General features: G+C 45.3%; 1 protein-coding gene across 8 annotated transcripts in view; it reads right to left on the bottom strand.

Moving 5' to 3' along the window:
- Positions 1 to 132: 132 nt before the first annotated feature.
- The window catches only part of RUBCN (rubicon autophagy regulator), a 63815-nt gene continuing 37536 nt past the window's right edge, over positions 133 to 26411 (bottom strand). For 3 of the 8 annotated variants that reach the window (XM_066240671.1, XM_066240673.1, XM_066240672.1), the window contains 14 exons: positions 24698 to 24793; positions 23883 to 23998; positions 22071 to 22281; positions 21489 to 21590; positions 15966 to 16040; positions 7777 to 7837; positions 5650 to 5782; positions 4876 to 5021; positions 4327 to 4391; positions 3607 to 3845; positions 3058 to 3119; positions 2458 to 2611; positions 1258 to 1351; positions 133 to 1033 (listed from right to left, as the gene is read on the bottom strand). In XM_066240671.1, coding sequence (XP_066096768.1) covers positions 855 to 1033; positions 1258 to 1351; positions 2458 to 2611; positions 3058 to 3119; positions 3607 to 3845; positions 4327 to 4391; positions 4876 to 5021; positions 5650 to 5782; positions 7777 to 7837; positions 15966 to 16040; positions 21489 to 21590; positions 22071 to 22281; positions 23883 to 23998; positions 24698 to 24793 — 1733 coding nt within the window. In that variant the 3' untranslated portion in view covers positions 133 to 854. The remainder of the gene's footprint in view (positions 1034 to 1257; positions 1352 to 2457; positions 2612 to 3057; positions 3120 to 3606; positions 3846 to 4326; positions 4392 to 4875; positions 5022 to 5649; positions 5783 to 7776; positions 7838 to 15965; positions 16041 to 21488; positions 21591 to 22070; positions 22282 to 23882; positions 23999 to 24697; positions 24794 to 26411) is intronic. The other 5 variants (XM_066240674.1, XM_066240675.1, XM_066240676.1 and 2 more) reach the window with 3 other exon arrangements.

Raw genomic sequence — 26411 nt, 5'->3', positions numbered from 1 at the left:
GGGACTTGCCTGAGCTTGAAAGATCAGACCTGTACCAGCATGAGGGACCTTATCACCTAAGAGACCAATAGCTTCTGTGACTGAATAAATTCTCCTTTGGCAACAGAACTTTTGGCTCACTTACGCTTGGTGTAAGGCTGTAAGTGGGCCTGGCCTAAGTGTTAGTTCTTTGCGTCAAGCCCACCAGGGTGGATAGAGTCAGCTGTCACATCATCTATGCCTACTTCTAACAAGGGAGTCATGGCTGCCTCTTAAGGTCTCTGTGGATTCCAGAGTAGTAACAATGTTGCCTTTATGGCCTCAAAAATACCTAAGTGAGTGGACAGAATGTCCACAATGTAGTCCCATTCTCTGCTGCTTCTCCTCAGGGCCGAGTCTGACCCTGTTTCAGGATTGGGAGAGAGAAAACTCCACCCTCCTGTGTCAGCAGCAAAGGAGAAGTGAGTTGGCTGAAACAGGCCTGGCTCAGAAGCTCCAGAACTAAAACAGAATAAAACTTGAAATGACACTTGAGATGTAGTTGAAGCCAGACTTGGTCCAGTGAAGAAGGCCCGGCTGTCAGGACTGGGTCCCCCTGTGCATTCCCCGCAGAGGTGTGGACGCTTCACTTAAGGACCCATATGTCAGTTCTAATGGAAATACCTGGTACCTACAAATTGTCACAACAGACTGGACCCCACCAACCTAACAAAGGTTGGCTACATATGGACATTAGATGTCATAAAAAAATAATAATAATGATAATAATAACAAAAAAACACAAAACCACAAGTGGGGAATGTCCTTAAAAAGGTGGCTCAGTTCTGCATCATGTGTGACCCCAGCCCCTAGGAAAAGGGCTTCACATGCTTTCTTCAGGTAGTCTCCAGGACGGTGGCTTCTAGGGCCAAAGCTTCCGTGGGCTCCTCCTCGTAGTCTGACATGTAGGACTCCAGGCTCTGCTTGGCCAGCAGCTCCCGCCGGGCCTGCAGCCGCTCACACCGGGGACAGCTTCCACACTTGAAACAAGCTTTATGGTAGCACGCTTTACATTCTATTCAAGACGGGAAGGCAGAGAGAAGAGCACACCTGTGTTATCTCAGACTGGAAGTGTACTGCTGCCACAGCCCCGTTCCACCTCGCGGACCAGGGCGCCTGCAGTAACACAGGGACCTGCTGAGTCACGCCCGGCTCTTACTGATAGGGGCGCTGAAGGGCAGTAAATTAGCTTTGTGTTCAGACTCAACTGCCCACACCACGCCTGGCACCAGCCCTCACCTTCACAGGTCCGGCACTTATGGAGCTCAAAAGGGAAGATGATGTCATCCTCGTTCTGACAGAACTCACAGATGAAGCCCTTGGCTTGGCAGAGCTGGGGAGGAAAGGGACAGGGAGCAAAATGAGGGACAGGACACCAGGGACTGGCACAAGAGGGTGAACAAAAGCAAAGGGAGGGGCACAATATAAATGAGACTCGAGCAGGCTCTAAGGTGTTCTCCCACCTTCAGAAAAGAGACCTGGGTTAGACTTAGACGTCTGACAGCCAGACTAGGACCGGATGAGCAGTGGTAGACAAAGCTTTAAGATAGAGGAAGAGAGGCACGAGTGTGGGAAACTCCAACCATGAGAGTGGCTCCCAGTGAAGAGATGAAAAGAGAAGAGTATTGAAAAGGTTTCCTCAAGTCAAAATTCCCATCTGGGAAATGATTTTATTTTAAAATTCAAACCATGGCCAATTAAGATAAAATGTGAAAGCAAGAATATCTCTCCAAAATAACGCCCAGCCTTGAGCTACATTATGGCTCGGTCCTTCCAGTTGCCCCTGCTACACAGGGTCTCTGGGCTCCACTTTAAGCTCTAATTCTGGGACTATCACAGGAATATACACTGGGCATATTCTAAAATGGGGAAATTCTAAAATTAAAATTTCCAAACTTCTGGCATGTTAAGTATATCAAGAACAATATTTTGAACCTATAGAACAATTAAAGCTTACAAAATGCTTTCACATAAATTATTTCATCAGCATCAATCCTTAAAAATACTAAAAGGTAAGTGGGTATTAATTATTAATTTCATTTTAAAAGACAAGAAAATTGAGGCTTGCCTCAGAGAAGGTGAAGACTTCCTTTGGCCACAGTAACTGAAAATGATAAAGTTAAGACCCAGGCCCTCTCCAGAAACGAATGCAGGTTCTCCTACCACATGAGGACGATTCTTTAGTGAAAGCCTACTGAGAAATGCCCAGTTACCCAGGGGCAATGCCGGCACCAAATCCTCTTCTAATTATAAACCCTTTTGATCTGGATGAGTTAAGCTGTTCACCAACCCAAGGAACAGCAATCCTGTACTGTTTCTCTCACAGTCTTGACAGGCCATTTCAACTCCCTGGAACTAAATGGCCAAGAACCCTGGGTCCAACCATGACCTGTATCCCTAAGCCGGGTCCAGTCTCACACCACAGCGAGACCTTCTCACCATGCATCGCTCCACGTGGGCAGCCCCGGCCCTGGCCAGCTCGGCAAGCCGGGGTCCCAGCTCCCCCTTCCTGGTCGCCGTCAGGTCATTCAGCGAGTACAGGTGGAGATCCTCTGTCAGGTGGCCTGGAACTGTGTCGAAGGAATCCAGAAGGCTGTAGGAGATGAGGGGAAGTGGGTTGGAGCAGAGAATGAACACCTGTGTGGCATGTCAGAGCAGAAGGATCTCTATCCCGAAGCAGATAAGGAAGAGTTCCAGGCAGAGGTGACAAAGTGAGCAACACGGAGCCAGCCCAGGTGTTCCCAGCCACCCCGACCCTCCACACTGCCAGGTGTCTGAATAAGTGACTTCTATACCCTTCTGCAGTGATTCATGCCAGCCTGCAAAGAATGGTGGGCCTGCCATGGATAGAATCACCACAGACTTCCCCTTCTAGAGAGAAGGATACAGACAGTAACTGTTTCTCATTCACCACTTCCGGAATTTTCCACAGCACCCCCCTACTCTCCTTTTCCACATAACAAGGGCCAACTGCTGGGGCATGTCCCTTTCAAAGACAGTGGCTCAGCCAGAGGCCTCCGGCCTCCACGTGAGACTTACTCCTTGGCCAGTCGGCACGTCTTGAACATGTTCTTCATGTGATACAGCTGGATCCGCAGCAACTGAGGAAGCACATGGTGGTGGCGGGTAGGGGAAGAAGGGTACAGAAAGCGGAGAACAACCATTAGACCAGTCCATTTAAACCCTGAGAGCCAGACTGTTCTCTATACCTCACTCCAAAGGGACCTCCCACTGGCCCCTCTACTAGGTCAGCCTGCCCAAATCACATACACAGCTAGAAGCCCTTAAGAAATCTAGAATTCAAATTTCCCTCCTGATACCCTATTCTCCATTCACAATATTTTCAGAGAGGGGAAAAATCCTGCCTTTGCCATTGAATGCTATCTATAGCTTCAGAGCTGCCTTGGCAGGTTTTGAATTCTAAACAGACAGATACCTGGGAAATGGCAAGAGAAAGTATGAATGATGAGATGGTTATAGCTCTGACAAGGTGACAAAGAGAAGCACAGAGACCTTGGGAAAGCCTGCACAGACACAGGGAGAGGATGTGAAGGGTAATCCATGATGTGACTTTGTCAAGGGTCTTACTCGAACTTGGTTGAGCAGCTTGATCTTCCTGTACAGGGCACTGTTGATATCCTGCACATTGAAGAGAGGATCGTTCCAGATCTTAAGGAGCAGGTCCTTGGAGAAATTGCTGACATAGTATTTGCTGAAGTCCCACTTGCGCAGAACCCGGCTGGGGATGATCATCTGGGCATTCTCATGGCAGCACTGACAGAAGTACTTGCCCAAGTACTCACAGTACCTCAGCCGCTTGATATAATCTGGAAAACCAGGAAGCTGAGAGGTCAGAAGTGTTTTTCTCACCTATAAGGTGGTGAGGCAGCTCTGCTGTTCCTTTTGGAAGAACAAGGCGGGATGGCCAGTGGGCTCTCACCACCTCTGTTTCAGCTCCCAGAGCCAACAGAAGCCCACACAGCAGGGCCTGCGGTCTCTGTGTGCCACCCTGGAGGCAAGTCAGGAAGCAAACCCTGCCAGAGTTGGTAAGACCCAGCTTCCAAGAACCTGGTTGGAAGTTCCCAATTTTCTCCAGTATACAATCCTTGTAATGTGCTCCCAGAAATAATTTCCCTCTGGTTGTCAGTGTTCTTGTCTAGTCTTATCCTTCCCCTCCAGTCCCCTTCCTTACTTTTCCCCAGTTCTGCCTGTCACCTCCTCTTACTACCTCTCTGACCAGCCCCCTGCCCAAGCGCGTGAGAGGCTAAAGCTGTTGGCGTCAGTATGGGGGTCAGAGAAGACACTCACCAGGCTCGGTCCGGATGCCACATCCCGCACAGCGGTAATTCTGCTTGGCCACAGCAATCTTCCTCCTGTGGACAGGGGAAGCAGAGGGGATTGGCAGATAGCAGCCTGAGGCCTCCGAGATGTAAAGGATGAGGATACAAACATAAAGCTTGTGTTAAGAGGCATTCACGTATTTTTAAAATTGGACAAACTGAACCTATTGGGAGAGCCAATTCAAACCAAGGATTATAAAGTTAAAATTTAGGTCTAGGCAGCAACTCACCCAAATAATGAACCACATTTTCTGTACAAATATAAGAGAGAAGAAAAACCTGTAAGTAAGTTCACAGAACTATTGGGAGGAAGGCCAATGATAAAGACCCCATTTCCAGGTAGTTCTGGAAAGGAATGGGAAGATTAAGACTCACAGACAAGATGGATAATCCTCTCCCTCTGCCCCTTAGAGTTGTGTGGGATGTATAGTTAGATGCAGAGACAAGAGGATGAGGAGACAGCCCTGACAATCCAAAGAGAATATATCTTTTTCAGAGGGCATAGCTGGCTACTTACGTTGGGGCTGGATGAACATTAAAAATTATCTGAGGCCGGGGTGGGGCCCACTCCAGGTTACCACGAACACGAATACGCAGTTTGTAGATGTCAGCATGCTGCCCGTCATCTGGGGAGATGGGCAGTGAATCAGGGATGGGCAGGAGCTGCGAGAGAAAAGCACAGGGTGATCTACCATAAACAGTCTGGGGAGCACATATGCTTGCACCTTCAGCAGTCAGTGAAAGATATTTCAGGAACATCATAGGTAAGAGCTTCAGTAAACCTGGACCTTTCTAACCATAAGGCATAGGCTACTAGAAGTGAGGGCCTTGGTTCCAAGAAGCAAAAGGAACAGAAACAGCATTCCAGTGTGGCAGCACCCATTGCTGATGCTGTCCCAGAACCCGCCCCAAGACCCCTGGCATTCAAGGTGTTTCATGCCTAGTCAAATGCAGAGCAAAGAAAATCTGAGTAGTTTGCTTTTCACAGTGTCTAAAAGGTGGCCACACACAGGAGTGCCACCTCCGGGTCTAGTGAGCAGTCATGTGGAATAAGGACAGTGAAGGAGCCACTGTCTCCTGTTTAAAAATCACTAGGGAAAACCTGGGCAAGCATTCATTCATTCATTCATTCATTCAACAAATTTGTAATGAATGGCTTCTGTGAGTAAGGAAGGAAGCACATACGCTCATTCTAGACTGGGAACATATGACAAAAGAGAACAATATCAGAAAGGCTCACAACAGCTTGGGGCTGGACAGAGTATGGAGAAAAAAAAGCTGAAGAGCCTACCTTCTGAGGGGCGTCATGCTCTGGAACTAGCCACTCTAGCTCTGAGGCGGCTGGGAGCTGCATGCCCTCAAACTGCTTCAGCAGCCCCATGGCCACTGCCTCTGCGGATGTGGAGTGTAGGAAGCAGTGGGAACTGAAAAGAGAGATTCAAGGAAGCCTGAACATAGAGAAAGACAGGTGGGTGGGAGCTTTTTCTTCAGGACCTGATACCATATGCAGTGACTTCTGGGCTTAGAAAACACTCACAGTATCCCGAGTCCTCTAAGCTGCTTTTCTCATCATCTTTAGACATGTGTATAGTGGAAAATACAGTGGTCTTATAGTCCTAAGACTGAGGCTGATATTCCACTTACTAATATTGTATGGCACTGAGTGAAGAATTCTATATCATTTCCTTTCTCTAAACTTAAGTTTCTTTCTTTCTTTCTTTTTTCTGTTTTTTTTTTGTTTTGTTTTGTTTTGTTTTCATTTTAGAGAGGAGAGGGAGAAACAGAGAGACAGAGAGAGGAGAGACAGAGAGAGAGAAGGGGGGGAGGAGCTGGAAGCATCAACTCCCATATGTGCCTTGACCAGGCAAGTCCAGGGTTTCGAACCGGCGACCTCAGCATTTCCAGGTCGACGCTTTATCCACTGCGCCACCACAGGTCAGGCCTTCTTTCTTTCTTTCTTTTTTTTTTCTTTTTTTTTTTTTAATTTATTCATTTTAGAGAGGAGAGAGAGAGAGAGAAACAGAGAGAGAGGAGAGAGAGAGACAGGGGGGAGGAGCTGGAAGCATCAACTCCCATATGTGCCTTGACCAGGCAAGCCCAGGGTTTTGAACCGGTGTCTTTCTTTTTTTAAGTGAGAGGAGGGAAGATAGTGAGACAGAGTCTTGCATGCGCCCTGATCGGGATCTAACTGGCAACTCCTATCTGAGGCTGATGCTCAGACCAACAGAGTTATCCTCAATGCCTGGAGTCACACTTGAACCAGTGAGCCACCGGCTGAGAGAGGGGAAGAGAGAGAGAAGGGGGAGAGGAAGGGGTCACTTCTCATGTGTGCCCTGACTGGGGATTGAACCTGGGATGTCCGCATGGTAGGCTGATGCCTTATCCACTTAGCAGACTACCCACCCAGGACAGGACCTAAACTTCAGTTTCTTTACTGCAAAATGGGGATCATAATGCCTGTTTACAAAGTAAGTGAGTAAACTGCTTTGTGAACTATAAATAGCTACTGTAACTCCCATATGAACTACTACAATGTGGAATCTATTCAATTTGATATCATAGTCAGAAATCATAATCACTGTTTTCAATTCTGAGACCTAATCTTCTGGGCCTCTGGTATGCTCTGTGAGGAGAGAAGAAACAATCCATACTGCAAGCTTTGCATCCCCTTTTGAACCAATGATCTTCTGCTCTCCTCCCTGGGCTTGCCACCACCAGGCAGGCCCAGCACTTTCACCTTACCTCTTTGTGAATGTGGAAGGCTTCATCCATGGTCTTTCCCACCCATATGCCAAGAACTGGATTTGTTTGTACACATATGCCAAGGTTTTTTAAATTTTTATTTTCAATTACAGTCTACATTTAATATTATTTTGTATTAGTTTCAGGTATTCATCATAGCAGTTAGCCAATCACATACTTTACAAAGTGATTCCCCAATATTTCCAGTACCCATCTGGCACCATGCATAGTTACCGCAATATGATTGACTATATTCCCTATGCTGTACTTTATATCCCCGCGACTATTTTGTAATTACCAATTTGTAATTCTTAGACCTAGCGAATCCGCTTCTGAGCATATATCTGAAGAAACCCAAAACACTTATTCGGAAGATGCACGCAACCCTACGGTAACTGCACTGTTGCTCACAATAGCCAAGATATGGAAACAAACCAATACCCATCTGTAGAGGAGTGGATAAAAAAAGTGTGGTGCAAACGTACAATGGAATATTACTTGGCCATAAAAAAGAAATTTCACTGTTTGCAACAGCATGGATAAACCTCCAGAGTGTTTTGCCAAGCAAAATAAGTCAGACTGAGAAAGGCAAGTATTACATGATTTCACTCAAATGTGGAATCTAAAGAACAAAATAAGTGAACAAAGGTTTTCTTTGTTTTTTAAAAGTACTTACAAGGTCTGGGAGGAAATCAAGGATTTGTTGTTTGAGGCTGTGCTCCTTCTGATGTCAGCATCTAAATGAAAATCAGAGATAAAGAGAATAAGAAATGAAAAGAGGAAGTAAGGAATAATAATGAAAACCCTTCCAAGCTTTTGCCAGCTAAGCACTAAGGGTTACAGCTAAGTGGTACATTCTATGCAGGGTAAGGAGCAAAGTCCAGGTGAAGCTCTACACATAATTTATAGTTTGGCTCTGTTCAAGTCACAACCAAGCTGAATTAGTGACAGTGAGCATAGCATTGAGAAGGTCAAAGTGGCTACTAATCCAGGTGGAATAACACACTCAGACTTGGTGCAAAACAGTGAACAAGAAAAGGAAGCATCCTGAGGCACACAGAGACACACCCTCTACCAAGCAGAAACACAGAGTAAGTTCTCCACTCTCTCCCTCATTCTCTAAATCTCAAGTCCTCTTAAATAATAAACTCCCAGAGGCAAGAATTCTATGTAGCTCTTTTTTATAACAGAATCAGTACCTAAAACAGAACTTGGATCGTAGATGTTACTCATTAAATACATGGGAATTGGAACTTTGCTTCTAACATCTGATCACTATTGCTATTACTCCTGACGTGAGAAGTCTTCCATATCCTTAAAAAAAACTTCATGGAAAGATTTCCTTCCTGTCTGGTGGTACAGAGAAGAAAAGAACTTCTCTATAGCTTGGCAACTCCCAGGAAATGCTTGGTAACCAAGAAATTTTCACAGGGCTGTTCAACATGATCTTTCCTATAACATTCTCAGGCATAATTATAGAAAACTATGAGACTTTTCAATGCATATTTCTGATAAAAGATTTTAAGAGGATTTCTAATAATAATATGCCTGAAACTCCACAGACCTCATCTACCCAAATACTTTGATGAGGAGGAATGTGAAATACAGCAGTCATGTTCAAGAAAGGCAAATAGAACCTATTCAAGGCATGACAACAAGACTGTTCAGATAAGCCTAACCCCTCATTTCCTTTGATGACCAGTGAAAAGACCTTCTTTTTCTAATTAAACCTACACAATGATCAATCTACTGCATTCAAGCCCCTCAGAGCTTACATGACATCATTCTGCACTTGGTCATGAGTAGTTCAATTGTTCTATACAATTTTACAAAAATTTTATGTATCATTACATTTTTTTTTTTTTTTTTTTTTTTTTTTTTTTTTGCATTTTTCTGAAGCTGGAAACAGGGAGAGACAGTCAGACAGACTCCCGCATGCGCCCAACCGGGATCCACCCGGCACGCCCACCAGGGGCGACGCTCTGCCCATCCTGGGCGTCGCCATGTTGCGACCCTCCTGGGTGTCGCCATGTTGCGACCAGAGCCACTCTAGCGCCTGGGGCAGAGGCCACAGAGCCATCCCCAGCGCCCGGGCCATCTTTGCTCCAATGGAGCCTCGGCTGCGGGAGGGGAAGAGAGAGACAGAGAGGAAGGCGCGGCGGAGGGGTGGAGAAGCAAATGGGCGCTTCTCCTATGTGCCCTGGCCGGGAATCGAACCCGGGTCCTCCGCACGCTAGGCCGACGCTCTACCGCTCATTACATATTTTTTGCATGTACCATTAGATGATAAAATCTCTTTGTGAGGAAATGAGACCGTGTCTAATTGTTTGGCCCTAAATACTTAACACAGGTCTCTGTATACACATATATATTCAAATAATATTCCTAACAAGTCAGTGTCTTCAAAGCTATATATATGAGAACAGAATTTAAATCTGTCGACTTTCATATACTCTCTAAGCACAGAAAGACTTAAGACAGCAACATTTTTGATTAGCAAATAACTTATTTTATTTAACAAAGTTCACATATATCATTATTTGTCTGATTTTGTACTACCAAAATCCAGATTCTAATATACTGCTAGTTGTCTTTCCCATTCTAACCAGTGCTAGTAGAGGAAAAATAAATTACTGCTAGTTGTCTTTTCCTTTCTAAACAGTGCTAGTAGAGGAAAAATAAATTTTTGGCAATAGACTTTCAGAGACCATTTAGTTTGTAACATTTGTTTGAATAACACTTATACCGTTTTGTAGTGTACTTAGATCTTGCCTTGTCCTTATAACACTGAGTGATTTGTACTGAAAAGGTTTTTAGAACCATTTCCCAAATAAATGATTAACTGGCTAAAAGCAAAAGGAAAGCTTTAGCTTGTTTGGGAGTGATAAAAAAGGAAAAATGAGAGAAAATTTCAGACAGATACCCTTGAATAAAGAGTTAACTAATGTTACTTTAGGGCCAGGCTGTTAAAGAAAACACTGCACACCAGAGAGAAAGGGTGACTGATATTTCATGATTACTAAGGAAACCATCATCTTCATAAAAACTATTCAGTGATTTCATCCTCAAAGAGAGAAAGTCTTATTTTCTTTCAGAGAAAAATAACATCTCCTCTTTGGAAAATATATTGATAGCTAAGCCATAACTTGCTCTGTTTCCTCTTTTTTACCACAGGTGCAAAGACTTCCTAGCTAACCCAAGAATACTTCCAAGAGTGTGGAAGACTATACAAGTTTGGATGTGAGGATCTTGCCTCAGGAGTGGAGCGGGAAAGGCAACACCCGATATCAAAAGGGACACGACACCTGGCACTGGTCAAGTATCATGAAGGCCTTATGGGTACTGGGCTTCTGCTGCATCCTGTTGACCCTTTAGTTAGTTCAAGCAGATGATTAAGCTAATGTGGTTGAAACACTAGTCAAATATTTGGATAAAAGTAGACAAAAGTCTGAGATAATTAGAGTCACAAGAGAAGGAAGCTCTGCATCTGGATGGGTTATATGTACTCCAAATAAAAACACTTTAGAAAGAAGTCTGAGGAGCTTGCCTTCCAAATGGAAGTTAACATAATTATTACACTTTTCATCAATTCATTGACAAGAACTGATTCTAATGCTTCTGATGCTTTAACAGGATAAGGCTATTACTACTGACTGAAAAAATTCAAAAATACAAAAATAAACAACAATGAAAATAATGACATGTTATAAGAAGAACTTTTGCATGTCCAGACATGTGTATAGAGATGCTCAGGGAAGGACTGGTTAAAACCATGAAATTGTAGCAAAGTCAACAAAGGCACAGGAATTGAGTCAACTTCAGAATTTACTGGCCAGTTGATGTTGGTTTTCATCCTGCTTTCCTTCCAGCAGGTAAGGTGATACCCAACACACCCAGAAATCCAACTCTAGTGAATTTTCTGTAACACTTTAAAATGAAGATGCACAATTATTCTTATTATATAAGGAGAAAAAAATTTATATAAAAGGGGAGGCGAGGGAGAAACACCTAATTACCTTGAGTTGAATATAATTTAAAAACTTGTCAGAAAATACAGTTTATGAACGTTCCTTTTTATACATTATGCCAGTTATCAATTTATTGCCTTTCAGCTTCAAACCTGTCCTGTTTGTCTGTTCTGTGATAGCGGAGCTGGACTTGTGAACATTCATCTTTTGCTAGCTGGTGCAATGTCATCCTTTGTCGGTAGAGGGCACTGGAGGGACACTGGAGAAGGAAAGGGTTTCTCTCACTGGTTTTAGTGCCTTCTAGGCAGACATCTGTAGTACATCTGACTGTCCCAGGGTAGACATGCCTTCAGGAGGCTTTGCAGTAGAGTGCTACCAGTGGCACTTCTCATAAACAGCTTCACTTGGCATCTCCTGGAAAAGCTTCACAGCAAATGCCACCTCCCAAGAACCACTTCCCCACCTCCCCTTGAGGTATGGCACCTCCTGGCACACTCTCAGGGCAGCTCTTGTGGCTTCAGAGAACTTCTCTACTATCCAGGGAGCCAGGAAGTCTGAATCTCATCCTCGGAGACGTGACCCTCTTCTACATTTGCTCCTACCCGAGGGCTCTATCTCAGCCCTAGGAATAGTGACTGCTGCCTAGGTCTGCTGTTCTTGTATGCCTTACTGTTCCCCTTACTCCTTATGAGCCAGTTTCCCATTACTTTGATCTCCCATTCTAGTTAATAATTATTTACATTAAACTTTCCCTATTCAAAAAAAAACTGTGTGCTTTCTATCTCTTCATTGGACCCCGACTAGATCATCATTAGAAATAGATAAGGTGACAGAAGCCAGACACAAAGGATCATATATTGTTTGATTCCATTATATGAAATGTTCAGAAAAGGCAAATCTAGAGACAGAAAGTAGATTAGCAGTGGACTGGGGCTTCAGGTGGGAACCAGAAGAACTGTAAATGGGTGAAAATGTTCTAAAACTAGATTGTGATGATGGTTACACAACTTGGTAAATTTTCCAGAAATTATGACACACTTAAAGTGGGCAAGTTTTGGTATGTAATTAATCCTCAGTAAAATTGTTTTTTAGCCTGACCTGTGGTGGCGCAGTGGATAAAGCGTCGACCTGGAAATGCTGAGGTCGCCGGTTCGAAACCCTGGGCTTGCCTGGTCAAGGCACATATGGGAGTTGATGCTTCCAGCTCCTCCCCCCTTCTCTCTCTCCTCCTCTCTGTCTCTCTCTCCCCCCCTCTCTCCTCTCTAAAAATGAATAAATAAATAATAATAATATATATAAAAAGAAAAAAAATTGTTTTTTAAAAAGAAATAGATACTAATGAATACAAAGCTTTCTATGATCACAAGGTTTATATCCACTTTATTGCAGGAGGAAGTAACTTTCAAATCTATTTCCTTCATAAACACTGTTCTATACGGTCTACTCGATAAATCAGGATCTAAGAAAAGTGATTACATTAAGCAGAATATTACAATATGCAGAGTATTTATCATAGATGATGTCCATAATATGATTCTTCATTTTCCAAGGACATTATGGATTCTAATGACTTTCCTATTAGAGTATTCTAAGAGACTCTTTAATAGCATAAATCACTTAAAGTGATCAAAAAGAAACCTCTAGGCCCTGGCTGGTTGGCTCAGCGGTAGAGCATTGGCCCGGTGTGTGGAAGTCCCAGGTTCGATTCCCGGCCAGGGCAGACAGGAGAAGCGCCCATCTGCTTCTCCACCCCTTCCCCTCTCCTTCCTCTCTATCTCTCTCTTCCCCTCCCGCAGCTAAGGCTCCACTGGAGCAAAGTTGGCACGGGTGCTGAGGGCGGCTCTGTGGCCTCCACCTCAGGCCCTAGAATGGCTCCAGCCACAATGGAGCAATGCCCCAGATGGGCAGAGCATCGCCACCTAGTGGGCATGCTGGGTGGATACCGGTCAGGCACATGCAGGAGTCTGTCTGACTGCCTCCCCATTCCTAACTTCGGAAAAATACTAAATAAAGAAAGAAAGAAACCTCTAGACATAATCTGCAAACCTCTAGACATGATCAAAAAGATTGCTAATAAAAAGTATAATAACATTTTTTAGAAAGAATTTGATGGCCTTACTGGTTACTCAGTGAATAGAGTATTGGTGCACCATATGGCTGTCCCAGGTTTGATTCCCAGTCAGGGCACACAAGAGAAGTAACCATCTGCTTTTCCTCCTCTCCTCCCTCTTCTCTCTCTCTTCCCCTCCCGCAGCGAGTGGCTAATTGGTTCAGTGGTGGCCCTGGGCACTGAGGATAGCTCCCTTGGAGCATATCAGCTTCATGTGCTAAAAATACCTATGTACTCCAGCATTGGCCCCAGATGGGGTAACCAGTTGGATCCTGGTCTGGGTGCATGAGGGAGTCTGCCTCACTATTTCACCAACAAAAAAAAAAGAGGTTGGTATCAGTAATAAACTTGATTAAAGGCCAGAAGCAAAGACTCAAAGCAATAAAGAAATCTACAGTAGCCTGACTGGTGGTGGTGTAGTAGATAGAGCATCGACCTGGGACACTGAGGTCCCAGGTTCAAAAGCCTGAGGTCGCCGGCTTGAGCATGGGCTCATCTGGCTTCAGCACAGGCTCAACCAGCTTGAGCGCAGGGTCGCCGATTGAGTGTGGGATCATAGGCATGATCCCATGGTGGCTGGCTCGAGCCCAGGGGTCACTGGTTTGAAGACCAAGGTCACTGGCTTGAACAAGGGGTCACTGGCTTGGCTGGAATCCCCCCCCCTTGAGGCATGTATGAGAAGCAATCAATGAACTGAAGTGCTGAAACTATCTTCTCATTTCTCTCTCTCTTGCTAAAAAAGGAGGGAGGGAGGGAGGGAGAGAGGGAGGGAGGGAGGGCGGGAGGGAGGGAGGGAGGGAGGGAAGGAAAGAAAGAAAGAAAGAAAGAAAGAAAGAAAGAAAGAAAGAAAGAAAGAAAGAAAGAAAGAGAAAGAAAAGAAAAGAAGAGAAAGGGAAAGGGAAAGGGAAAGGGGAAGGGGAAGGGGAAGGGGAAGGGGAAGGGGAAGGGGAAGGGAAAGGGAAAGGGAAAGGGAAAGGGAAAGGGAAAGGGAAAGGGAAAGGGAAAGGGAAAAGGAAAGGAGAGGGAAGGGAAGGGAAGGGAAGGGAAGGGAAGGGAAGGGAAGGGAAGGGAAGGGAAGGGAAGGGAAGGGGAAAGAAAGAGCCCTGGCCAGTTGGCTCAGCGGTAGAGCGTCGACCTGGCGTGCAGGGGACCCGGGTTCGATTCCTGGCCAGGGCACACAGGAGAAGCGCCCATCTGCTTCTCCACCCCCCCCCCTTCCTCTCTGTCTCTCTCTTCCCCTCCCGCAGCCAAGGCTCCATTGGAGCAAAGATGGCCCCGGGCGCTGGGGATGGCTCCTTGGCCTCTGCCCCAGGTGCTAGAGTGGCTCTGGTCGCAGCAGAGCGACGCCCTGGAGGGGCAGAGCATCGCCCCCTGGTGGGCAGAGCGCCCCCCCGTGGTGGGCATGCCGGGTGGATCCCGGTCGGGCGCATGCGGGAGTCTGTCTGACTGTCTCTCCCCGTTTCCAGCTTCAGAAAAATACAAAAAAAAAAAAAAAAAGAAGGAAGGAAGGAAGAAAAGAAGGAAGAAGGAAGGAAGGAAGGAAGGAAGGAAGGAAGGAAGGAAGGAAGGAAGGAAGGAAGGAAGGAAGGAAGGAAGGAAAGAAGGAAGAAGGAAGGAAGGAAGGAAGGAAGGAAGGAAGGAAGGAAGGAAGGAAGGAAGGAAGGAAGGAAGGAAGGAGAGAAAGAGAGAAAGAAAGAGAAAAGAAATCTACAGTAGAGAAAGATGAATTGCATACTTTCATAATTAGGAAACTGTATCCAAAGAACATAAAACTTTTTTTTTTGACAGAGACAGAGAGAGAGTCAGAGAGAGGGACAGATAGGGACAGACAGACAGGAAGAAAGATGAGAAGCATCAATTCTTCATTGTGGCACCTTAGCTTTTCATTGATTATTTTCTCATATGTACCTTGATGGGGAGGCGCTATAGCAGAGTGAGTGACCCCTTGCTCAAGCCAAGGACCTTAGGCTCTAGCCAGTGACCTTGGGATTCAACCCAGCGACCTTTGTGTTCAAGCCAGCAACCTTGGGGTTTCAAACCTGGGCTTCTGGGTCTCAGGCCAATGCTCTATTGACTGTGCCACCGCCTGGTCAGGTGGTACCCAATTACTTTTATTTCTCTAAATCTTTATAGAATTTTATATTTTAAATTCTAGTTGCTGGCAATATTATGTTAAAATGAACTGTTTAATAAAAGTCCTGAGTTTTGTTGTTTGTGTGTTATAAAACCACTTTGAGTAGAAAATTGTTCCTTTCAGATAACCCAACCTACGGAAGGCCTGTTTGGATCACAAAGCAATTACTAAAGTCAAACATCTGTAGCAGTAAATCCTAATTGTATGCAAAGTACCCAGAAGAGACAGCTTTTGGCTCTGCAAACTCAAAAATCCAGAGACAGTGAGTTTTATACCATTCAGTCTGACTTTTGCAATCTGGATGTTTGACAGTAGCTTAGCTATAGGTTTGAACTAAAAGTTCTTCACCTGATCATTCCTTTCTAAACTGTCTACTACCTCCATCAGCCATAATAACTACTTAATCTATAAGTATCACCATAGGGAAAGATAAAGACAATCTCAGCGAGGAGGACTGTTGGGGTTATATGACAAAGAAGAAAATGAATATCTAAATTGTTCCTAGCTGGCTTAAGTCCAGTTTTGCCCAGCTAGTTCTGCAGACCCTAGTCTTCGTAAACTTGATAGGTGTCACATAAACTAAGTACAAAGGCAAGTGCAAACATTCACACACATGCATATATGAGCACACCCACGCTTGCAACACAGGCTACCTGAAAACATCGAGGCCATTGACACTGAGAGTCCGCTCTTTGACATGTGAGTCAGGTTAGATCCTTCGCTACCATCTGTGTAATAATGATTATAAAAGGGGGCCCTTTAGTATTCAGACAGGAAGTAAATCGATGTAAATGGCAGTTCTATATCACATATTCCTGGAATCAGAACTTGACTTTTGCTCCAAAAGATAAAACTGCTTTTAAGAAGTTAAATCGGTAGGTATACTCTACAGTAGTGGTCCCCAACCCCCGGCTGCAGACCGGTACCGGTCCGTGGGCCATTTGGTACCGGTCCACAGAGAAAGAATAAATAACTTACATTATTTCCGTTTTATTTATAATTAAGTCTGAACAATGTTTTATTTTTTAAAAATTACCAGATTCCCTCTGTTACATCTGTCTAAGACTCACTCTTGACGCTTGTCTCGTAAGTGCGACAATTACATTTAAAAACACCACAGTTTTGGTTCAAAACCCTGGCTTGCCTGGTCAAGGCACATATGGGAGTTGATGCTTCCTGCTCCTCCCCCTTCTCTCCCTCTCCCTCTCTCTCTCTCTCTCTCTCTTTCCCCTCTAAAATGAATAAATTAAAAAAAAATTAAAAACACCACAGTTTTTACGCTGGTCGCATAATTTTATATTGTGCATTTATCTGTCCCACCCTAAAGGCCGGTCCATGAAAATATTTTCTGATATTAAACCGGTCCCTGGCCCAAAAAAGCTTGGGGATCACTGCTCAATAGGTATACAGTACTATTCACACTAGCTTTGGTTCTCAACCATGGGGAGATTTTGCCAGAGTTGATAACTGGCAATGTCTGGAGATATTTTTTATTGTCATGGTTGTGGGGGAGTGGGATGCTCTGGTATCCAGTGGGTCAGGCCAGGATGATGCTCAACATTCTATTTACAACACACAGTCTATCACAACAAAGAATTATGGGGCCTAGAGTTTGAAAACCCTGCCTTAAGTTCTTTTCCTTTAAGGACTTCTGTTTTGAACTGACTAGAGTTAGTTGAGTAAACATCTCTGGACCTACTGGTTTATTTCATGCCACCCCTAGGCAGGCTACTTCAAATTTGGCTCCTTCCAGATTACATAGCTTTCCCTGGCTCTTCGCTTTGCAGCAAGAAACAGACTTACCCACACACAGTGAAGCAGCATGTTTTGAATTTACCTAACATTAACCTCATGATATTCTGACTGTGGGTCTCTATAGAGAGGCAGAATCTTTTAATTTTTTTCTAATTTAAAGATTAAGTCAATCACAGTCTATGGTATAATAAATAAATAAATAAATATATATTTGGTTTTTGGACTAGTTCCTGGCACAGAGCTCCTAATATCCTTATTTCCTGAGTGACAGGAATGTCTTTTGTTAGCTATATTTCTATTATATCTGAGTTTATGCTATTTATGTAATAGGGGGACTCTTGGGGCATCCAGATTGCTTGGATAGGTCTGGTTATCAAAAGAACTTTGTCCCTGGCCAGTTGGCTCAGCGGTAGAGCGTCGGCCTGGCATGCGGGGAACTCAGGTTTGATTCCCGGCCAGGGCACATAGGAGAAGCACCCATCTGCTTCTCCATCCCCCCCCCCTCCTTCCTCTCTGTCTCTCTCTTCCCCTCCCGCAGCCAAGGCTCCATTGGAGCAAAGATGGCCCGGGCGCTGGGGATGGCTCCTTGGCCTCTGCCCCAGGTGCTAGAGTGGCTCTGGTCGCAACAGAGCGATGCCTCGGAAGGGCAGAGCATCACCCCCTGGTGGGCAGAGTGTCGCCCCTGGTGGGCGTGCCGGGTGGATCCCGGTCGGGCGCATGCGGGAGTCTGTCTGACTGTCTCTCCCCGTTTCCAGCTTCAGAAAAAAATAATAAAAAAGAACTTTTAGCCCCAACCCCAATTTTTCAAGAGGGAAGAGGGCCTGGAGATTAAGTTTAATCACCAATGGCTAACAATTTAATCACTCACACCTACAGAATGAGACCTTGATAAAAACTCACAAGGATGAGGTTCGAGGGAGCTTGCTCACTGGTGAACATACCGATGTACTAAGAGAATGGCAAATCCCGACTCCATAGAGATAGAGGTTCCTATGAACACTTTGGGACCTTGCCCTGTGTACTTCTTCATGTAGCCGTTCATTTTTATCCTTTACAGCAAAGTGTAATTGTAAGTATAGTGCTTTCCGGAGTCCTGTGAATCATTCTAGCTAATTATTGAACCTGAGTAGGGAGTTTTGGGAACCGTTGAATTTTAGTTGTCTGAGATGTGTGGATAGCCTGGTGATCCCATTTGTGGTTGGCATCTAAGTGGGGGATAGTCTCATGGGATTGAGACCTTAAGCTCTTGAGTCGGGTCTGTGCTCCAAGAGTTAGTGTTAGAATTGAATTCTAGGACATTCAGTTGGTGTAAAAGAATTGGGAGAATTATTGGAAAATCACATACAAACAAAAATAAAATGAGTTTTAAGTGATTACTACTATCATTAATAGAAATCAGATACATTAAGGAGAATATAGAAGGAAGATTTCTTGGAAACCTAGAAAAATATGTGTAAAAACTGTATTTCTAAATAGGGAAAAACCCAGCTAGCACATCTGAAGGTCTGTGCAGGTGAATGGGTTATCTAGATTGGTGTAAACAGGAAATCAGAGCCCCACGTAATAAAAGATCTATCTATTCATATCATGTTACAATGGAGAATCACATAAAATTCACTCTCTAAAAGAAAATTACTCTTGGTTTGACTCTTGGTTTCACACATGGGTGGGGGGGAGTGCTATATCCCTGAACTGTTTTTGTTTGTTTGTTTATCTGTTTGTTGGTTAGTTGCATTGATGGGAACTTTAAGAAATCTATGATTTGCAGGAATGAAGTAACCTGTTAACCTAATTTAACAGAACTGCCTTCTCAGATTAGAATCCCTCCTGTTCTTTATGCAGATAACTACAACACCAAGAACAACTATAAGAGTCTATGATTCTGCTAAGCAATTTAGCACCGGTAGGACAGATAATAAAGCTCTATTTTGTACACTTTTTTTTGCCTTTATATCCCCCCCCCCCGCCATGACTCTTTCTGTCCTTTTCTCTTAGGATTATAATAAAGCTCGTTTTAAACCAGGGGTCGGGAACCTATGGCTCACGAGCCAGATGTGGCTCTTTTGATGGCTGCATCTGGCTCACAGACAAATCTTTTTTTTTTTTTTTTTTTTTTTCCATTTTTCTGAAGCTGGAAACAGGGAGAGACAGTCAGACAGACTCCCGCATGCGCCCGACCGGGATCCACCCGGCACGCCCACCAGGGGCGACGCTCTGCCCACCAGGGGGCGATGCTCTGCCCATCCTGGGCGTCGCCATGTTGCGACCAGAGCCACTCCAGCGCCTGAGGCAGAGGCCACAGAGCCATCCCCAGCGCCCGGGCCATCCTTGCTCCAATGGAGCCTCGGCTGCGGGAGGGGAAGAGAGAGACAGAGAGGAAAGCATGGCGGAGGGGTGGAGAAGCAAATGGGCGCTTCTCCTGTGTGCCCTGGCCGGGAATCGAACCCGGGTCCTCCGCACGCTAGGCCGACGCTCTACCGCTGAGCCAACCGGCCAGGGCCAGACAAATCTTTAATAAAAAAAATAACAACGTTAAAAATATAAAACAAGGGCCCTGGCCGGTTGGCTCAGAGGTAGAGCGTCGGCCTAGCGTCCGGAGGACCCGGGTTCGATTCCCGGCCAGGGCACACAGGAGAAGCACCCATTTGCTTCTCCACCCCTCCGCCGCGCCTTCCTCTCTGTCTCTCTCTTCCCCTCCCGCAGCCGAGGCTCCACTGGAGCAAAGATGGCCCGGGTGCTGGGGATGGCTCTGTGGCCTCTGCCTCAGGCGCTAGAGTGGCTCTGGTCGCAACATGGCGACGCCCAGGATGGGCAGAGCATCGCCCCCTGGTGGGCAGAGCGTCGCCCCATGGTGGGCATGCCGGGTGGATCCCGGTCGGGCGCATGCGGGAGTCTGTCTGACTGTCTTTCCCTGTTTCCAGCTTCGGAAAAATGCAAAAAAAATATATATATATATATATAAAACAAGGCCCTGGCTGGTTGGCTCAGCGGTAGAGCATCGGCCTGGCGTGCAGGGGACCCGGGTTCGATTCCGGGCCAGGGCACATAGGAGAAGCGCCCATTTGCTTCTCCACCCCCTAACCCCTCCTTCCTCTCTGTCTCTCTCTTCCCCTCCCGCAGCCAAGGCTCCATTGGAGCAAAGATGGCCCGGGCGCTGGGGATGGCTCCTTGGCCTCTGCCCCAGGCGCTAGAGTGGCTCTGGTCGCAACAGAGCATCGCCCCCTGGTGGGCAGAGCGTCGCCCCCTGGTGGGCGTGCCGGGTGGATCCCGGTCGGGCGCATGCGGGAGTCTGTCTGACTGTCTGTCCCCGTTTCCAGCTTCAGAAAAATACAAAAAAAAAAAAAAAAAAAAAAAAAAAATATATATATATATAAAAAACATTCTCATGTATTACAATCCATTCATTTCCTACTGTTCATGTTCATGGTTGTGGGTGGCTGGAGCCAATCACAGCTGTCCTCCGGGACAACACCAAATTTTTATTGGATAGTGCTTAACGTACAGAGGTCGTTGTATGGCTCTCACGGAATTACATCTTAAAATACGTGGCGTTTATGGCTCTCTCAGCCAAAAAGGTTCCCAACCCCTGTTTTAAACACTTTGAAACAATTTCAGTTGTGTTATGGAACAAGAGAGAATAGGCTTCTCATTTCAGGTAGGTACTGGCCAGCCCTAGGCTCTTAACAGGAGGAAGCCGAGTGCGAATCCAAGAGAAAGGTACAACTGAGGAAGAAGCACCAGGGTGTGTTGGGGACCAAAGCCAACAGGGTCTTTGCAGTTTAGATTTTGGGGAACAGAGGTGTGGGGAACTGGCAGTAAGCCGACAGTCTGCCCAACCCCCCACCTCACTTGTTCTGTGAAGTTGCCAAAGGCTATGTTTTCCCACACCTTCTTCATGTTAGCTGTGGTGCTGGATTTGTTTATGCTTGTCCTATCCCCAATGTCCCTCCAAAAGACTTGAGGCCATTTCCTTTTTATCCTTTGTTTTGTGAAGTTGAGATGTTATGTATGGTGGGGGGGGGGGGGGTTCTGCACTTGGTAGAATTCTTAAGATGCCTTAGAAATTTGACTTTGTTTTAATGATCTCTTTGATTTGCTAATGGCCTCATTTAAGCCTATTTTTCTTAATTCCATGCAGTTCCCTCTCAGGACCTGGAATTACTAGCCACCCCGGTTTGCGGTAAGGGTGACTTCAACAGCCAGTCCACTCCACCTGGAACACTTTCCATTCAGTGTTCTTTCCCTGCTTAAGTTTTAAAGGGGTTTTGTTTTTAGCAAGAGAGGCTGTTCCTTTTAATAACTAACAACATTCCCTCAGGGACCACAGTGAAGATCCCTATGAGGGAAAGCTGCTCAGCCTCTGATTCTAAATAGAAAGAAATATAGTAAAAGCTCTGTTGAAACAAAGTGTCACTTCTTACCTTGGATTTCAAATTCATCAACCTCATCAGCAGAGCCCGAGTCAGAGAACTGTGCAGAATCCCGTGAACTGAATTGGGAGCTGCTGGAAGTGACCCGAAAGCCTATTAACATGAAAAAGGGGGAGGAGAGAATAAATAGGGCAGAAAAGCTTCTAGTTCTTCTGGGGTACGACTTCAACAGAGAAGTAAACAGAACCTTCGGAGTGATGCTGGGGAAGTGGGGAGTAGTGCTTCTTGCTGGCTGACCCCCATTTTATTCATGAAATTTAGACAGTTTCATGTAAATAGAAGGTACCACTATCTGGGAAGTGAATCTGAAACCAATGGTCTTAGTTCTCCTCCTATCAGAAACCTATGTCTTGGAAGATATTTCTGAGGCAAGAAATGAATGAACTCTAGAACTCTGGCCTGGTAGAAAATAATAACAGTAATAATAATAACAGAAAATCTTTGACAGAAGAGGAAACCTTGGTTTGGTTATAACAATCTCAAACTAAGACAGAAAGGAAAAGCCATGAGGCACCAAGTCTTATCCTGAAGCCCTGAAGAAGCAGGAACAGAGGTGTTCACAGCCTCACTCACTTCCATGTTCAGTCTCCTGGTACGCAGGGAGCAGGTTCTTGGTGCGGATCTGCTGGCGACGAAGGCGGATCTTCTGCTTCAGTTCCTGGATCTCCCTATCGCTGTCTTCCCCCTCCTCTTCCTCCTCTTCTAGGCACTGGCTCATCATGTTGCACTTCATTAATTCTATGGCAGCAATCAAGGACTCTGAGATGCTGAAGTGGGCATTCTCCTGGGGGAGAGAGCACCAAAGCAGCTGTTTACCAAGGTATTAGAAGTACTGAATGCCTCACTGATTCTAATGTTGGAAATAAAGGCGTGCACTGCTTTTATTCAAAACACTCAGGGGAGCCTGACCAGGTGGTGGCACGGTGGATAGAGCGTCAGACTGGGATGCGGAAGGACCCAGGTTCGAGACCCTGAGGTCGCCAGCTTGAGCGTGGGCTCATCTGGCTTGAGCAAAAAGCTCACCAGCTTGGACCCAAGGTCGCTGGCTCCAGCAAGGGGTTAATCAGTCTGCTGAAGGCCCGCGGTCAAGGCACATATGAGAAAGCAATCAATGAACAACTAAGAAGTCGCAACGGGCCCTGGCCGGTTGGCTCAGCGGTAGAGCGTCAGCCTGGCATGCGGGGGACCGGGGTTCGATTCCCAGCCAGGGCACATAGGAGAAACGCCCATTTGCTTCTCCACCACCCCCCTTCCTCTCTGTCTCTCTCTTCCCCTCCCGCAGCCGAGGCTCCATTGGAACAAAGATGGCCCGGGCGCTAGGGATGGCTCCTTGGCCTCTGCCCCAGGCGCTAGAGTGGCTCTGGTCTCGGCAGAGCAACCCCCCCCCCCCCGGAGGGGCAGAGCATCGCCCCCTGGTGGGCAGAGCATCGCCCCTGGTGGGCGTGTCGGGTGGATCCCGGTCGGGCACATGCGGGAGTCTCTCTGACTGTCTCTCCCCGTTTCCAGCTTCAGAAAAATAAAATAAATAAATAAAACAAACAAACAAACAAAAAAAAAACAACACTCAGGGGAAATGTACACTTCTACTATAAGGAAAGCTGATGACCAGATAACGGGTTCTACATTCTCTTTGATCTTGTACCTCTTCATGTCTGGCCTTCCTGTCCTACTTCTTACATGAAAATATGACAGAAAAGAGGTCCGGAATTTCATAATAGGCCCTGGCCGGACAGCTCAATTGGTTAGAGCATCTTTCCAAAGTGCAGAGGTTGCCAATTTGATTCCTGGTCAGGGCACATATAGGAGTAACCTGATGTTTCTCTAATCCTGTCTCTTTTTTCTCTCTTTCTGTCTTTCTTTCTCCCTCCCTCCCTTCCCCTCTGGCTGAAATCAATCAATAATTTATTTATTTTTTTAATTTCAAACAGGGTCTTTCCTAAAGCCATACACCTGTATACAAAGTATTAAGATGAATGTGATGTCTCATGATAAAGTGCTTTGTAAGCTATAAAATTTTAAAGAGACATTATTTATTACATATCTGAGCCTTAAAACAAAATACAGAAATTGATTCTGGAAGTAGTTTTTTTCCATAAGGTTCTAGGGTCAAGGAAACAACAATCATGTGGCTAAAATTCAATGCTTCTCTCTCCAAGGAAGCTTCCAAGACAAAATCAATAATATTTTTGCACTCAATGAGGAGGACAACTCCCTGAAGAGTTCTCCAGAGATAGAATTTGTTGAGCTTATCTTTACTATGAATGTATCTTCACTGCAGTCTATACCAATGTCACTGCTGTGAACCCTAAGACTTCTTTAGAACAAACGGCAGCACTCTCAGATCTCCTGACTCATGGGCTTTTCATATCCCCTTAGATTCCTCACCTTTTCCAGGTCTGCACAGCTGCCAAAGTCTTGCTCAGACAAGTAGCTGATGAGGGACTGTCCTTCTGATGGTCTTCGGAACATGCCTTCACCTGAGCATAGGTACTGACCACCCTCTGTGGGAAAACGGAAAATGGATATAAAAAGCTCTGCTTTGAAAAGCAATCTGTAACAGTCATGCTTCTTCAAGAAGTCTGATGTTTTTACCTTGGAAAACAATGGTCCCAAGTTTTCCTAGGTAACAGGTTGGAAAAAAGCTATCTACCTTCTAAAGGAATTTCTCTAAATTTCAGGATCCCAGAGTATTAAGCTTCTTGGTCAAAGAAGGATGGAATAAATGGAGAAAACCTAGAGACAATTCTTTTATCACCTAAATTTAAGATGACATACTCGCTCTCCTACCCCACCAAAAGAAAACAAAACCAGTGCTGAGAGTCTGACGAAAACAAATGGCTTCCTCCTATGGATGATTTCCATCTGGACCTTATCTTCTGCTAATTAAGCCTACACACTCAAAGCCTCTTTTCAATGTCCCTCTCACCCATGCAGAGAGCCATTCCATCTGGCTCAAAAAACATGCACAGAGATAACACTCATAGCATAAGAAAGAATGGGGCCCCTAAGTCAGAGAGGAGCAAGAGAAATGGTGGGGCAGTGTGATTTCTAGCACAGGATTGAACATGATGAAAGGGAGAGTGAGACTGTACAGTGTGAACCCTCTACAGAGCTGAGATGAGCCACACAGCTCAGAGCTTAGCAGGCACAGGGGAGAGCAAAGATACAATTGGAGCCTGGCCTTCCTAGTACTCACTTACCATATTCCATGTACAGAGAGCTGGGTGTGCTGACTTCACTGCTTTGGCCAGAGTAGAGCAAGGGGCCTCTCAATTTCGACTTATCATTGCAGGACTCTAATGTCAGTGACCACCAGGGAGTAAAAACACACATGGAAGGTGAGCAACAAATACATTTCCAACTTTGGCTCTTCAACATTTAACTGCTCCCATTCCCAATGCCCTCCCAAGTAGGAGAGAGGTGGCACACCAACAGGGAACAGTCCAAGGATGCAGGAACACATGGAGGAAAGGAGTGGGAAGTCAGCACATTCTAAGGGGAAAAGAGAAAATACATGACCCAGAATGAAACAACACAAAGGTGAAAAAGAATCAAATGAAAGTGGACTCATGAATTCAGTTTTGTTCTTTCATCTTCTTACCAAATGTTCCAGAAATATCAGCCAATTTCTACCCTATGGACAAACCAATTTAGAAAACTGTCTTTACGTGGTAAAAGAAAAGATAAGCACATTGAAACTTTTCTGATACCTTGACACTAGGTTTTAAAACAATATCAGAAGGGTTAAACTCCCTAAAGAAATATCAGAATAGCCTGACCAGGCGGTGCGCAGTGGATAGAGCGCTGGACTGGGATGCAGAGGACCCAGGTTCGAATCCCTCAGGTTGCCAGCTTGAGCGCGGGCTCATCTGGTTCAAGCAAGGCTCACCAGCTTGAGCCCAGGGTCCCTGGCTTGAGCAACGGGTCACTCACTCTGCTGTAGCCCCCGGGTCAAGGTACATATGAGAAAGCAATCAATGAACAACTAAAGTGCCGCAATGAAGAACTGATGCTTCTCATCCCTCTTCCTTCCTGTCTGTCTGTCCCTATCTGTCACCTCTCTCTGTCTTTCTCTATATATCTCTGTCACAAAAAGAAAAGAAAAGAAATACCATAATATGGCTTCTCTTCAACCTGGAATGTAAATTTGTCATATCTACAAACTTAACCCATTTCTGAATTGGCAGAACAACAAAACAAAATCCAGCAATGTCCTTAAAACAAATACGTATCAAGACAGTGCTAGAGGAGCCAAGGATGATGGCCTTGTAACCAAAGGGGTGGAGGCCCAGCCTTACTGGATAAGGAAGAGAGAAGTTTCAAAAGAAAGTTGGCAAAGTAGGAAGTGCATCGGTAGAAGTTTTCAAGGAACAGTGAAAGTTGGGAGTGGAGAAACAGCAATAGGCAGAGCTCACAGAAAATGAGCAACTGATATTCCCCAGAGGGAAACAAAATCCCAGTGTCACAGAAGAAAAAGCAGGCAGAAAAGCAGGTGGACACCTGAGAAATGAGCTGTATGCTCAGGGAGCATGAATGACTGAGCCGCATCCAACCTATTTCCTGTACAAGACGATGCCAACTGGTCAGCTGCTCCTCTCAAAAAATATGCTACTAGGTGGTAAGAGATACCTTTGTGTTCTCTTGGGCCTTAAAGATTTCTGGTGGTTCTGGCAGTGGGCTCTGCTCCTCACTACTGAACTGAAGGCAACCTTGTTAAGAAACCATGACTTGGAATGGACCTCTGAGGTCCCCAGTCAAACTCAGTGCACAACACAAACTCTAACACCAACACCCTATTCCTTCATAATGTGTAAAGGCCATCCACCATCGCTTACTTAACTCATTACCTCATCATGCTGAACATCTCAAATTCTTAAGACTTTCCTCACACTCACTTGAAATGTCTTCATATAG

This window comes from Saccopteryx bilineata, chromosome 8 (genome assembly GCF_036850765.1).
Source record: "Saccopteryx bilineata isolate mSacBil1 chromosome 8, mSacBil1_pri_phased_curated, whole genome shotgun sequence".
NCBI classification, from domain to species: domain Eukaryota; kingdom Metazoa; phylum Chordata; class Mammalia; order Chiroptera; family Emballonuridae; genus Saccopteryx; species Saccopteryx bilineata.
This window is presented reverse-complemented; position numbering and strand designations above follow the sequence as displayed.